This window comes from Drosophila obscura, unplaced genomic scaffold (assembly GCF_018151105.1).
Source record: "Drosophila obscura isolate BZ-5 IFL unplaced genomic scaffold, ASM1815110v1 contig_4, whole genome shotgun sequence".
NCBI lineage: Eukaryota > Metazoa > Arthropoda > Insecta > Diptera > Drosophilidae > Drosophila > Drosophila obscura.
In genome coordinates this window covers 11,696,328-11,710,060 of record NW_024542828.1, presented here as the reverse complement: position 1 = coordinate 11,710,060, position 13,733 = coordinate 11,696,328, and the positions used below count along the sequence as shown (strand labels likewise).

The 13,733-nt window shown below is 44.4% G+C and overlaps 1 protein-coding gene across 2 annotated transcripts; it reads right to left on the bottom strand.

Annotated features, from left to right (window-relative positions):
• Positions 1-801: 801 nt before the first annotated feature.
• On the bottom strand, positions 802-13,092 carry LOC111070011. Of its 2 annotated transcripts, none has more exons than XM_022360301.2 (8): positions 12,507-13,092; positions 4,926-5,635; positions 4,599-4,849; positions 3,111-3,728; positions 2,809-3,050; positions 2,569-2,741; positions 1,862-1,985; positions 802-1,596 (listed from the first exon to the last, which is right to left on the bottom strand). In XM_022360301.2, exons 2-8 carry the CDS (start codon positions 5,438-5,440, stop codon positions 1,465-1,467), a joined length of 2,055 nt encoding a protein of 684 aa, XP_022215993.2. In that variant the 5' UTR covers positions 5,441-5,635; positions 12,507-13,092; the 3' UTR covers positions 802-1,464. The 2 variants fall into 2 exon arrangements, with proteins under 2 accessions (XP_022215993.2, XP_022215994.2); XM_022360302.2 differs by having other exon boundaries at positions 12,882-13,092.
• Positions 13,093-13,733: the final 641 nt, after the last annotated feature.

Below are 13,733 nucleotides of genomic sequence, written 5' to 3'. Positions count from 1 at the left end.
CTGCACGCTGATCGAATATGTGTGTCACACACATATTAGCAAATGGGATCAAGGAGTACGACGTACACCTTTTAAAACGTATTTTAAAGTAGTTTTCTTCTCGTCCATTACAAACCACTGGGTAATGGTGGGTCGGCATTGCGGTTCAATGCACCGCGATGACGTGATTAGAAGTTATTAAGACACAATGCTCGTAGGCAGTGCTGTTTATTTGACGTTGACAAGCAGTGTACGAGCAGACGCTTCACTTGCCACGTCTACCAGACCGAAGTGAGTGCCAAGGATGCGTCAGGAAGTTCATCAATGTCTCCAACGTCTGTCGCATGCACTCAACTCCCCCAGCGCAGCGGCAAAATTTTTAGCAAAAGCTTGAAATGCCCGATGATGGTAAAAACAGGACGAGGAAAACAGCTAACAGAGAGCTACTGAAACACACAGGGATACAGAAAGAAGGGGGAGGTTGGGGCTGGAATTTTATTGGTGGTTGGTGGTGTTGGTCGTAGGAGGATATTAACGGACGAAAAGCAGAAAGCAAGCCACAGAAACGGAAGCCGATGTCTTTTTTTTTTGCAGCCTGGAGGAAATTATGAATTTAGGTGTAGCTGTGTGGATGCTTTTTGCCCAGCCTTGGAATAGTCTATTGCAGCAGATCAGCCGCTGTCTCTTTAAGTTCTCTTCTTCTCAAATCTGGATTAACACTCAAGCCCACTTGAATGTACAAAACCCACTCAGTTAGACTTCTAAAATGTAGCCACAAATAAAAAAAGGAAGACAACATTACCATTTACCATTAAATAAGTATGTTTTTACGTTTTATTTGATCTTTTTATGTTTTATTTTTGACCCTTTCGTACGATGATTATTCACCTGGCAATCGCACTGCAATGCACTCTGTGGATTGGTTACTAGCGGTTACTCTTATTGTATTCCGTCAAATTAACTTAATTGGTAGAACGCCGCTGCGTGCAACGGGCAACGAGTGGGATGCGTTGCACCCATAACGCCATTGTAGTCGTAATCGCAAAATATCTTTGTCCGGTCTGTGTGTTTTGGTGGCCATGGCCACTGCTAGCAGTGCGGCACTACGCTGGGAATGCGCTATGCGCTGCTAGCAGGCATGAATCACATATTGTGTATTATTTCTGTGTATCTGCGTGATCATCTACATATGTATGTGTATTTTTAGTTTGCATATTTATAGACACATTTGTTGTTACACTTATAAATATTTAAATTAAAATTGTAATTTATCATAGATCTATGAAGTTTTGATTAGCCCACAATTGTAATCGTATTTCAGTTTGGATTTCACTTTTCCCCTCCATATGTATAGTGTACATATACATGAGTATGCAATATGTGTATGTGTATTGTATATGCATGTGTATATGGGATGTCCTTCCAATTGTTGTAATTTTTTTTCATTATTGTTCTGCATTTGGTGGCATTGCATAATTGCACGCTTCAATTGCCACCGTAGTCCTCGATGAATGTGTCGATGATATAGCGCTTCACCTCGTTGATGGATGTGCGCTTGTTGCTGCACTGAAGTCTCTCCTGGTGCTCGGGCATGACAAGAAGCTGCTGCAGCTCTCCCTGCGGAAGAAAAAGCGAAAGTTAATACCCATATAGACATCAGCAAACAATACACAATTATCAGCGAATTAATATTTAATTTGCATGCCGATGGCCAACTGGGGCGTATGCGCTATCAGAGGACACACTATGCAGAGCGAACTGTCAACGCAGTATGTATTTATGGCTATCGGATTAATTTGCTTTTACAATTTTTGGGTGCCCCGAGAAAGCAGCTGTGGGACAATCAGTGTGTGGGGGCAATGCAATCCCCGGTTGTACTCACATTAAAGCCGCGTCCAATCTCCACATCCGCGTCTATTGGCAGTGTGTACAGTCGTTTCGAGACAACAAAACTATTTTTCCATGCGCAATCGACGTAGATTGATATAAAATCGCCATTTTGTATGCTGCATTGGAAAAATAACAAATAACAAAACAATAACAAAAGTAACATGAGACCAGGCGCAAATAATTAAAATATTCAATACATATAAAAATGTATGTATCCATACAATATGTATATGTACCTATAGGTATATATGTATATGTATGTATGTGTCCACAGTAAGTTTGCGAAATGTACCCACGGCCGATGACAAATGGCGCCCACTTGAACCAAGTGTCAATTTGGCCGTGTGTCGTCGCAAAACCAAAACCAAAAAAAAGGCCTTTAATATTCATGTGCAGAATGTGTGTAGGTGTATGTGTGTGCACTTTTGTTTGCATGTGTGTCAAGTGTTTGCCTGTGTGTGTGCGTTTCATGGCGCAAACATTTATGCTAATAAATTGAAAATGCAAATAAAAAGGAAAGTGTCAACGACAATGGCCATCAGTTCGTGAGTTGGAAGTGAGCGCCACACAGCACATACTCAGACACATAACCATGTCGAACACAGACACAGTGATTGCCAATCAAATAAAAATACAACAAGCATCCATTGCACTCATCCCAGTCCCCGTCCCAGTCCCATGGCCATGTCCTACACTCACCTGATGGCCACTTGATGCCAGCGATAATCATATAAATTGAATTTCACCGGCAACATTTCCGTTGTATTGTCGCGTTCCAGATACAGGCGCAGTCCGTCCTTACACGCCTCCAGATACAGATTATGCGTAGCATTGCGTATGGAGAAGATGGTCGCCGTACTTTTTGTGTCGTTCTGCAAGAGACAGATACTATGTAGGAGACTGTGCTGTGACTCCGATGAGCCTTTAAGCCATATTCACCTTTGCCCTGAGCGTGATCATCAGAGTAAAGTTAAGTATGTTTCGCCAGCTTCGAATGTAGCCCATGTTGTAGGGCGTCGAGGGTGTGGGCGACGATGGGGTACCAATCATGACAGCCGTAGTCATATCTTGCATCTGAATTTCCGGAAACGAAATTACTGCTGCGGACTCTGAGGCTTGCGTGGGCAGCTCCTCCATCAGTGGCAACTTCTTATAGAACTTGAGCAGATCGCTTATGTCATCTGTGTGAGTGTCGATTGTATGCACAGGTTGCGTTTGAGGACTTTAAGGACTCTACTTACCACTGCATTCAAAACTATTGCAGTTGCGCTGCTCGATGTTGTAGCCCTCGCAGAGGAGCGTGGACAGAGCCACACTCTTGGCCGACTTGCGCTTCTTGTGCTGATTGCTCGCACGTGTCTTCCTGCTACCAACTGGGTTTCGGGCACGGGCTATACCATCATCTCGTTGCACAAACCAAACACTTTTTCCTACCGCTGAGTTACTACTGCTGTTTGTTCCCATGGGGCCAGGTGCCTGGGGGTGGGGCTGGGATGTTGCCATCTGTGTGAATTTATGCAGCGGCCGTTGGACGCGCAGAGCCTTGCTTTCATCCGCTGCCTCGTCATCGGCCAGTACCTCATTATTATCATCATCGTTCGACGTGTCTGCTTCCAGGTTGTCCAGAGTTTCATCGTTATTCGCCTCCCTAGAACTGGAAATCCCATTTGCGGTGTCGTCCATTTCCATGTCCACAACATCGTCTTCCTCTTCCTCCTCCTCCTCCTTCTGGTTTTCCAAGTTCATGTTCATATTCATGTCTACCAGCGGATTGTCCAGCAGGCAGCGGCGGAAACGCTGCTGAACCCCCTTCCCGCAGGTGACGCTGCATACGGTAAAGTCGCTCCAATCATCCCAGCCTGTAATTGGTGTAAATGTGTCACTTTCTTAGTCCCTAAAAACTAAAAAATGTATCTCTGAGGGAATTTGTTTTTAAATAGTTAAGTATTTCTTAAATTTAAGGCTTTTCATCGGGTTCCCGCAATTCATTCGGTTGGGGGGCGCTCTCAGTGGGCGCCACGCCGCTTGACACAAAAGTCAAGTGTTTCTTCCCTCAAGTGCTGCAGCCAGTTGAAAGCATCTCACGTCCTCTCCTGACTTTGCGTAAGAGCAGAGGCAGACGACATCTGCTGCGTCATCGGAAAATCCCTCTTCCATTTTATTTTATTTTATTTTATTTTTATTTTCATGCAGATGTGTCACCTCTGGCAACGATACAGACCGACTAGTGGTCGGTCGTATAGTTATCAATCTTCATAAAAGATTCATCTCTGAAGGGAGAACACGGCGTCATAATAAACTGGAATAAACCGAAGGTCTTGTTCGTTCAGGATATTTCAGTGTAATTCCCAGTGAGTTTGATGGAAACGTGAAATGGAAAAGTTGCATAATCCCGCCATTAAAGAATCGGATTTAAAGTCCAAGCAATTCATTGGCAAACAGCAGCACTGCTGTCCCAAAACTCTCATGTGCCAATTAATACTGATTGCCCGACCACTTGCTCTACGAATAGTTTGGAAATTCTATCCATATCCGTATCCGGGTCCGTATGGGTTCCATGGCATCCAATGCTCGGCAAACATTCGAGCCAAGCGATTTGCTCAACAATGCAACTGACAAGCAAAATGCGATTAACTAACGGAAGCAACGAAAGCCAGGCTTTCAGCATACCCCTAGAGACTTGGGAGAGGGGAGGTGACCGTAAGTGGACACAGGATGTTGAAACTTACCCAAATGCTTCCAGATATGATTCTCGAATTGCGGTGTCCAGCGATGCAGCCCGTTGATGCTGATGTGCAGAACATCACTGGTGCTGTCTCTGGAACTGGCCCCTGCGGCAGCCGGTCGTGGCAACTGTCTGCCAGAGTTGGTTGCTGCTACGGCAGGCAACAATTTTCCAAAGGCAATTAATTCCGCTGGCAGCATTTTCAGCATATTAGCATCGAAGCAGCGCAGCGGCTGGAGTGTTGCATTTAGCTGGCTGCGGGATACAGTAAAGAGGAGTACAATGAAATTAACATTGTCTACGTCACCAAAGAACAGTGTCCTGTACTTACCCCTCGTACTGAAACGCTGACTCAGTGCCGCTCCAAGCGCTTCCACTTCCGGATCCATTGGAGCTTCCGCCGTTGCGATGGCCGCCGCTGCTGGACATCTCTTCTCCGGCCCGAAGCGAAAGTGTAACCTCTCCGCCGCTGGCGCCATTGGATATTTTCAGCAAAGAGGCTCCTTTGTATATCGTTTCGGGGGTTAATGTTATTAATGTGTCCCCCTGGCCATCGTCAAGCTCCGAATCGATGAAGACACGGGCACCGAGGGCCTTTACAATCACTGGACTCATGCGAATCAGCTCCACTATCCCCTTGTGTGGACAATTCTGGGGATCTGCAGCTGGTGCTGCTGCAGGTGCTGGTGCTGCAGTGGCACCCATCGCCAGTAGCTGCAGAAGCAGGACCAGCATTCGAGCGTGCGACTGGGAAAGATGTCGCCTACTGCCTTCCCTGCTCATCGCTGAGGCTGTGGCTGTTGCCGATGCCCCCAAAGTGGGAGCCATAGGCAACACGTAGCGCATAGACAGATCCTTTATCTCTTTGACCGTGCCAATCCTAGCGTATTTCGCAGGTTGGCATGGCACCTTTTATCGCCGCGGTGGCTGGTGACTCAATTTACTTTCGGCAAAAGTCACGTTCAGGCTTCAGGTTTTAGTAGGGCCTTCCCCTTTCAGTGCAGAGATGACACTTAAATCACGCTGACATTCATTTTGGGGCTGAAGAGATACAAAATATGACTCTGATTAAGGTGAAATTCCAGAACGACAAAAGAATGCACTTCAAATAACTGCCGTGCACCCAGGATTCTGCAGAACGGTAGTGGGGGCTCCCCAAACAGCTTGCACTGATCCGGTGGCACTTTTCATGCCATGATTTTTGATTGCTTTTCGGGAATATTCTTCTTTTATTACGTCTTTGTCGGAGAGTAAAATAACAGTGATCGTGAAGTTGGGAAGAAATAAAAAATCGTGAGCGAGCTTGTTAAAATAAAAATGGTAAATGAAGTTCGCTCTCAAGCTTTCGCTCTTTTTTCTGAGAGAAAATGGGGGAGAGAAAGAGCAGATCAGAAGCAGCGTGGAATGCAGATCTCGAAAATCAACTCAACGTAAAGGTAAGTAAAACACATACATACCTACATATGTACATACATATGTACATACGTATGCAATAGCTAAATGAGTTTTTTTTTACTGTATTAGTCTATATATCTGTTGCCAATACATTGCATAAATGTGTAATAATATTGAATTTTTACACTCATACGCTTACGAACTATATATTGGCTTCCCAAGGGTCATGCCAAGGTTCCTCTGCAGCACTCTTACCCTAGTTGCCACAAAAATGGAAACACAAAACATTTTCCCAGATAAATGTGGGCTTCCCTTTTCAGTTGCAACTTTCAGCGAAACCCTAACAAAATTGTGACTGCAGTCCAAATCGTTTCGAATGTTCATATCCCCGTTGGGGGCTTTAGGCACATCCTTTGGATACACTGAGGGTCGGGCATAAACAAAAATTGAGCGCACAATTGCTTTATGACTCAGAAATACTGGCCAAGTCGGACGTGAAGCGACAGAGTTGCGGAACCGAACCTGTGCTCCGGATGGTCCTGTCCTCCGTCCGATCCGTTATGCTCCATTATGAGTATACTGTTCTGTTTGTTTCCGTTTGGCTGGCCGGCAGGTCGTCCACTCACTCACACTCAACATATTCTCCGGGGGCGGCAATCAGTGTAATTGTTATTGTTATGCTACCCTGTAATCGCAGAGCACAGAGTAGGGCACCAGCTAAAGCATCAAATTCAACAAATTCCCCGATTTAATGTACCACGCGATCTGTTAAATTAGATAGAAGTTAAAAAAAGTCCATTATCGTGTTATGTTGCCTCCTTCTCCCACCTTTCCACCCACCTTCCAAAATCCGAGTAATACTTGCAGTAGTATTATTATAGCTTTCTGAGTTGTTTCAAGTTGTCCCTGTTCCAACATCCCTCACCAATTCCGTTTAATTTCTGACCTGACAACAATGTGAGCAGCTCGGCAGGCAAGTTTAACAAGTGCGACTCTCAAAGGACTCGTAAAGCTCCAGCACGTTTGCCGCCCGAACTTCTACAATTGGTGGGCGGCTGGGCTCTGTATTTGTGTCTCAGATGGGCTAAACGGCTAAAGGGGTAGGGTGGGGGCACAAAGCAGTAAAAATATTTGGTGCCCAAATTATGCCTAAAATTCTAGGCAGTGGGACTCCGGTCTGGTCCGGGCCTCCTGTCTCCCGCCTCATTGATCCCAAAAGCATAAAGCTTTCTCAAGCTCTCCTTCCGTCCGTTACACACGCATACGCAACTATCCTCAGGGACAACTGTTGGCTTTTGATCTGTGCGAATGATTAAGCCCAAAGTGTCTTAAAATGTGTGGGCGGAGCAGCCCCAAATTGCTGGGAGATCGGAAGGGTGCACATCCATAAACGCCAGGGGAGCGGGTGCTGTGTTATTGTGCGGCTATTATCCAAAGTGTGCAACGAACTACGAGTATCTGAAAGATACTTGAATGAATGTCACATGCCGCCCCAACACCCAGAAAGAAAGACAGACAGACATCCCGAAATGTAAATCATTTGGCTAAGAGGAAAAATGAAGGGAAAACGTTCCTTGCTCTATTGCTGGCTCAACTTCCTCAATGAACACGAAATTCTTGCATAACAATTTCAGCAGGGCTTCTGCCGCCTGTTCTGTTGAGGCACGCGCTGTGGCTATATTAAATTCCTATTTTATTGATTCACATCTTTGCAATGCCTCCTTTCTCGTGTCTCCTGCTGCATGGCAATTATCCCATTTCCCATTGTTCGGAAGTGTCGTGGAAGCATAGGTATGCCTCCATTCTGCCTCCAAACAGCTTGCACTGATCCGGTGGCACTTTTCATGCCATGATTTTTGATTGCTTTTCGGGAATATTCTTCTTTTATTACGTCTTTGTCGGAGAGTAAAATAACAGTGATCGTGAAGTTGGGAAGAAATAAAAAATCGTGAGCGAGCTTGTTAAAATAAAAATGGTAAATGAAGTTCGCTCTCAAGCTTTCGCTCTTTTTTCTGAGAGAAAATGGGGGAGAGAAAGAGCAGATCAGAAGCAGCGTGGAATGCAGATCTCGAAAATCAACTCAACGTAAAGGTAAGTAAAACACATACATACCTACATATGTACATACGTATGCAATAGCTAAATGAGTTTTTTTTACTGTATTAGTCTATATATCTGTTGCCAATACATTGCATAAATGTGTAATAAAATTGAATTTTTACACTCATACGCTTACGAACTATATACATATTGGCTTCCCAAGGGTCATGCCAAGGTTCCTCTGCAGCACTCTTACCCTAGTTGCCAAAAATGTGCAAAAATGGAAACACAAACCATTTTCCCAGATAAATGTGGGCTTCCCTTTTCAGTTGCAACTTTCAGCGAAACCCTAACAAAATTGTGACTGCAGTCCAAATCGTTTCGAATGTTCATATCCCCGTTGGGGGCTTTAGGCACATCCTTTGGATACACTGAGGGTCGGGCATAAACAAAAATTGAGCGCACAATTGCTTTATGACTCAGAAATACTGGCCAAGTCGGACGTGAAGCGACAGAGTTGCGGAACCGAACCTGTGCTCCGGACGGACCTGGATGAGTATACTGTTCTGTTTGTTTCCGTTTGGCTGGCCGGCAGGTCGTCCACTCACTCACACTCAACATATTCTCCGGGGGCGGCAATCAGTGTAATTGTTATTGTTATGCTACCCTGTAATCGCAGAGCACAGAGTAGGGCACCAGCTAAAGCATCAAATTCAACAAATTCCCCGATTTAATGTACCACGCGATCTGTTAAATTAGATAGAAGTTAAAAAAAGTCCATTATCGTGTTATGTTGCCTCCCTTATCCCACCTTTCCAATAATTGCAGAGTATCTAAGTATCTTGCAGTAGTATTATTATAGCTTTCTCACTTTTTTTTTTCTTTGTTTCTATTGCCTTTAATCCATTTGTTTTGTTGCTGTTGTTCCGTTGAACTTTTGTAAAGTTACATCTTGCGAAAATCTGTTAAAAGCTTTTGAATTTCAAATAAACATAGGTTGGCATGCAATCTCGAAAGTACGTTAAAGGTACTCCATGAACGAGTCGAGGGGCGTTGTATATCAGGCAAAATGTATATCCCTTCAAAATATCAAGCTACTCTGGTAGCCTCGATGGAGGCAAATTCAACAAATCAAGTAATATGAAAAGCGGTCCATCCGTTCTCGAGTTATAACTTATAAGCGGTCTAACGAACACGAATTTGTTTTATACATACATATAAATATGTGTATAGATTTTCAAATGCGCTGATTACTGCTTCTCTTTCCCACCACTCTTTGGTGGTCATGAATAAACATGTTTCCGCCTACACCGTTCGTTACACTTCAAAATACAAAGACCTTATTAAAAGGCAAATTGAAGGCCAGTTGAATGTCATCTTTAGAACATGTGTGTGTGTGTGTGTGTGTGTGTGGAATGGATTCCATTCCAGAGTCGATTCTAGACATGATTGAATATCAAAAGGCAGTTGGCAAACGCAAATCTCTGACATGTTTCAAGTTGTCCCTGTTCCAACATCCCTCACCAATTCCGTTTAATTTCTGACCTGACAACAATGTGAGCAGCTCGGCAGGCAAGTTTAACAAGTGCGACTCTCAAAGGACTCGTAAAGCTCCAGCACGTTTGCCGCCCGAACTTCTACAATTGGTGGGCGGCTGGGCTCTGTATTTGAGTCTCAGATGGGCTAAACGGCTAAAGTGGTGGTGGGGGGCACAAAGCAGTAAAAATATTTGGTGCCCAAATTATGCCTAAAATTCTAGGCAGTGGGACTCCCGTCTGGTCCGGGCCTCCTGTCTCCCGCCTCATTGATCCCAAAAGCATCAAGCTCTCTCAAGCTCTCCTTCCGTCCGTTACACACGCATACGCAACTATCCTCAGGGACAACTGTTGGCTTTTGATCTGTGCGAATGATTAAGCCCAAAGTGTCTTAAAATGTGTGGGCGGAGCAGCCCCAAATTGCTGGGAGATCGGAAGGGTGCACATCCATAAACGCCAGGGGAGCGGGTGCTGTGTTATTGTGCGGCTATTATCCAAAGTGTGCAACGAACTACGAGTATCTGAAAGATACTTGAATGAATGTCACATGCCGCCCCAACACCCAGAAAGAAAGACAGACAGACATCCCGAAATGTAAATCATTTGGCTAAGAGGAAAATTGAAGGGAAAACGTTCCTTGCTCTATTGCTGGCTCAACTTCCTCAATGAACACGAAATTCTTGCATAACAATTTCAGCAGGGCTTCTGCCGCCTGTTCTGTTGAGGCACGCGCTGTGGCTATATTAAATTCCTATTTTATTGATTCACATCTTTGCAATGCCTTTTCTCGTGTCTCCTGCTGCATGGCAATTATCCCATTTCCCATTGTTCGGAAGTGTCGTGGAAGCATAGGTATGCCTCCATTCTAGACATGCTAGATGATTGAGGGGGTGGGTCAATTGTGGGCCATCGCTGTAAACTCAATCCAAGATCCGACCTGTCATCAATCATTGTTGTCGCCGTCGTGTCGCGACAAGCAACTACGTAATATGGCTCTGCCCAGACCGAATCGAATTTTTAAATCATAACAAATTGAATTAAATCCACTTTATGGCTAAACAAATACTTTTCAGTCAAAAGAGAAGGATAAATGGGGTGGGAAGGGGCTAAAGAAGCGGAAGAGATATTTCAATTTGCTTTATTTGAATTATGCAAACTCATTTCAGACGAAAGTGAATTTATTGCTCCCAACGATGGAGCCTCAACAAAAACAAAAGCCAAAAGGTTTCTGAGGCACTGGCACCGGCACTGGCACCGGCTCTTGCTCAATTAAGGAAGGATGTGGTGCTCTGGTGCTACAGCTGCTGCTCTCTAGGAAACTCTCAGTAAAAATCATCGTATAAAAACAAGATAAAATACTACGAGCATACCTGCTGCAGCAGTCGATTATCATAAGCATAAGGACGCAGGCTATTCGGACGGGGCAGGCAATTAATTAAAATCTGAGCGGATTATTTGCCAAGCGGAGTATTTGCTAATTGGCTCTGCAATGGCAATGGCTCAGCCTCTTCTGCTCTTCTCCGATTAGACGCGTATTCCTCTCATCCTTTCCTCTCACAGTGCGTATAGCGAACAATCCCTGCCTTCTGTCCTGACAGTCGTTACGTTAAATGCTGTTAAGCACTGTCACTGACTTAAGTGGCGTCTCTTACCGCCTCCCTTCCTCCCACGAGAGCTAGGGAGCTCTCCGTTTCCTTCCAGCTTAATGAGCATTTCAAATGCGAACTTTATAGTCGGGATCGGGTTAAGGGTCGTGGGGTCGGTGCTGCTTTGAGCAAATAGTAATTATAATGCCACTTAATGTCATAAGTGCGTATCTGTTGTTCCTGTTTGCTGTTGTTTATTTTTATGGTTTTTGTGGGTTCCAGTGGGAGAAACGGTACTCTAGGTAGATAGGAGACGGGATTAACAGCCAATTAACTTTTATATGTCGTCGATTTGGATTTGGATGTAAAATCAAACACGATAGAAATGAAGAATTTGATCAACAAGAGATCAAATGGCAACTGAAGGCGTGGAACGCCAGAAACCATTCTGCCTGTGATTGGAGGTTTCTCGGAAAAGGTCGCCCCTAACAAACTCCTCCCGCAATTGCCAGTGGCCTTCCGTTTGTTCATTATGCAAAGCACACTTAACTGGAAAATTAGCATAGATAAAGCACATGCGGGGCATGTGTGTGTGTGTGGGTGGCTACACACACGGACACACCTGAAAATGCACAAACTCGTACAGATACTGGGCTGTGGGTTGCCATTGCCCCATTATCCATTATCTATATGCTAGGATTATTTTTATTATATCCTGGAAAGCATTTCGCTGGCATAGAAACACAGCCGCAGATATTTTACGCTGAGGCAGCAAAAAAGTTGCTCCATTATAAAAGGACGACTACACATTAACCAATGGGTATGTAAATGGTGCTGCAGACCCCAGACCACAGACCACAGACCCCAAACTCTTTTACATCCCCACTTCCATCTTCTGTCTGGGAGACCCACATTAACCCATTTGGCCATTTGGCAAAGAAGGGAAACACAGATAGAATTGGCAGAAGAAGCAGCAGCAGAACAAACGACTGTCAGATGCCAGTGCCAGCCGACAGTCGAGAGGGTTGCCAACGGACATTAACAATGCAATTTTGTAACAATATGAAATTGTGGCTGTACTCTCGTATTCGTATTCGTACTCGTTATCGTAAAACGCTATATTCGGTATGAGCTTCGGTAGAAGGAGGCTCTGCAATTATTCAGAATGCCACACACCACCAAACCACATATGTGTGTGCCCCATCACAAAAGTACAGAAGCATATCAATCGGCAAAGAAATCCACATTACAGACAACAACATGCTTATTATTTACACATGAGGTTTCTCTGTTTTCTCTACAAAGAAAAACTACAGATAGTCGCATCATAACAGATACTATTTGTGGTAGTCTTACCCATGTAGGGAGGATTTTATGATGCACAATTTCGGTGTTTCTGTTTATTCGGAATCCATATTAATCACCACAGAACTTCACTCGTTAAATGTTGCCCAGGACTTCACGCACAGTTTGAGTTAGTGGAATATTTCCACAAATATTCATTAATGTAGAGATCACCAAATCAATTGACCAGAAAAGCACACCACTGTTGAGTTTAAACTGATTTGAATGCCAATTAAATTGCCCTCACAATCAGATTAGTGTCTGCGGTTTGTAAAAACATTAATTTGATTTGAGAATTGTGATTCCATAAAGCTTTTGACAGAAACTACTGTCTGATTTTCCTGTTGTTTGTAGCAACTTTATTTTCCACTTTTCCACTGCTCTCACCATATTTTTTCCTAATTAAATTTCACAAATCCACAAGCGCACACTAATTACAGCTTTTATTGCTTCAACACCACAGCAGCATCAACACCCGTGTCAGCATAAGCATGTGGCATACCACGCAACAGAGTTCAAAGTTCGAAACACACAAAACAACAAACAACGAAGATTCTTGCTGCACTTTTTGATCCAGATAGGAGGAGTAGCCGAAGGAGCGCCGCGAACCAACTGCCTGGCAATGGCCACAAACAGAGGCTTTTATAGCATCCGCAAATGATCCGATGGCAGCCAGGCGCCTGCGCGGATAAGCTCTCGTTGTGGCTCTGACTTCCGCTGTCAAAAGAGATGTCTGGCCGCTATAGAGGGAAGCCGGCTATAACCGCTGCTCATTTAGCAGGTCCTTGCTGTTGCTCCCCCATTCAATGCGGTTTGTTTACATGGGGACAGCTGCTGAGGTTTTGTGGGGACAACAAAAAGTTTGAAGCCAGCCAAGGCACATGCCACTTGCAACACGGCACGAGGGGGATTGGGGGCATGTCATCTCAGGGCTAAGAAGAGTCTGTGCTTGTACATATGTACATATATTTGCATGCCTGTGCGTGGGTGCATCCTGGTATTAAATTGAAGTTTTAATTGAATTGCGGTTGCTGCAAGTTTTTTAACTACATTTGGCCTCGTAGATTCCCTTGGAGACTCTCGGGAGTCCCTCTCGACCGCAAAAGGTGAGAAAAAAAACCAATTGTGCCACAAACTTTGTAGCTTGAAAGTTTTTCACTTTTCATTTCATGTATGTGTGTGTGTGTGTGTGTGTGTGTGTGTGTGTGTGTGGGGTTGTGTAAGCTTGTGTGTTTGTTT

Excerpts from the sequence above, each read along its gene's own strand:
- LOC111070011 (XM_022360301.2), bottom strand. The coding sequence starts at position 5,440 with ATGCGCTACGTGTTGCCTATGGCTCCCACTTTGGGGGCATCGGCAACA. Across the intron at positions 4,850-4,925 it reads TCAGCGTTTCAGTACGAGGG|CCAGCTAAATGCAACACTCC; the intron begins GTAAGTACAGGA and ends TGTATCCCGCAG. Across the intron at positions 3,051-3,110 it reads CAATAGTTTTGAATGCAGTG|ATGACATAAGCGATCTGCTC; the intron begins GTAAGTAGAGTC and ends ACACTCACACAG.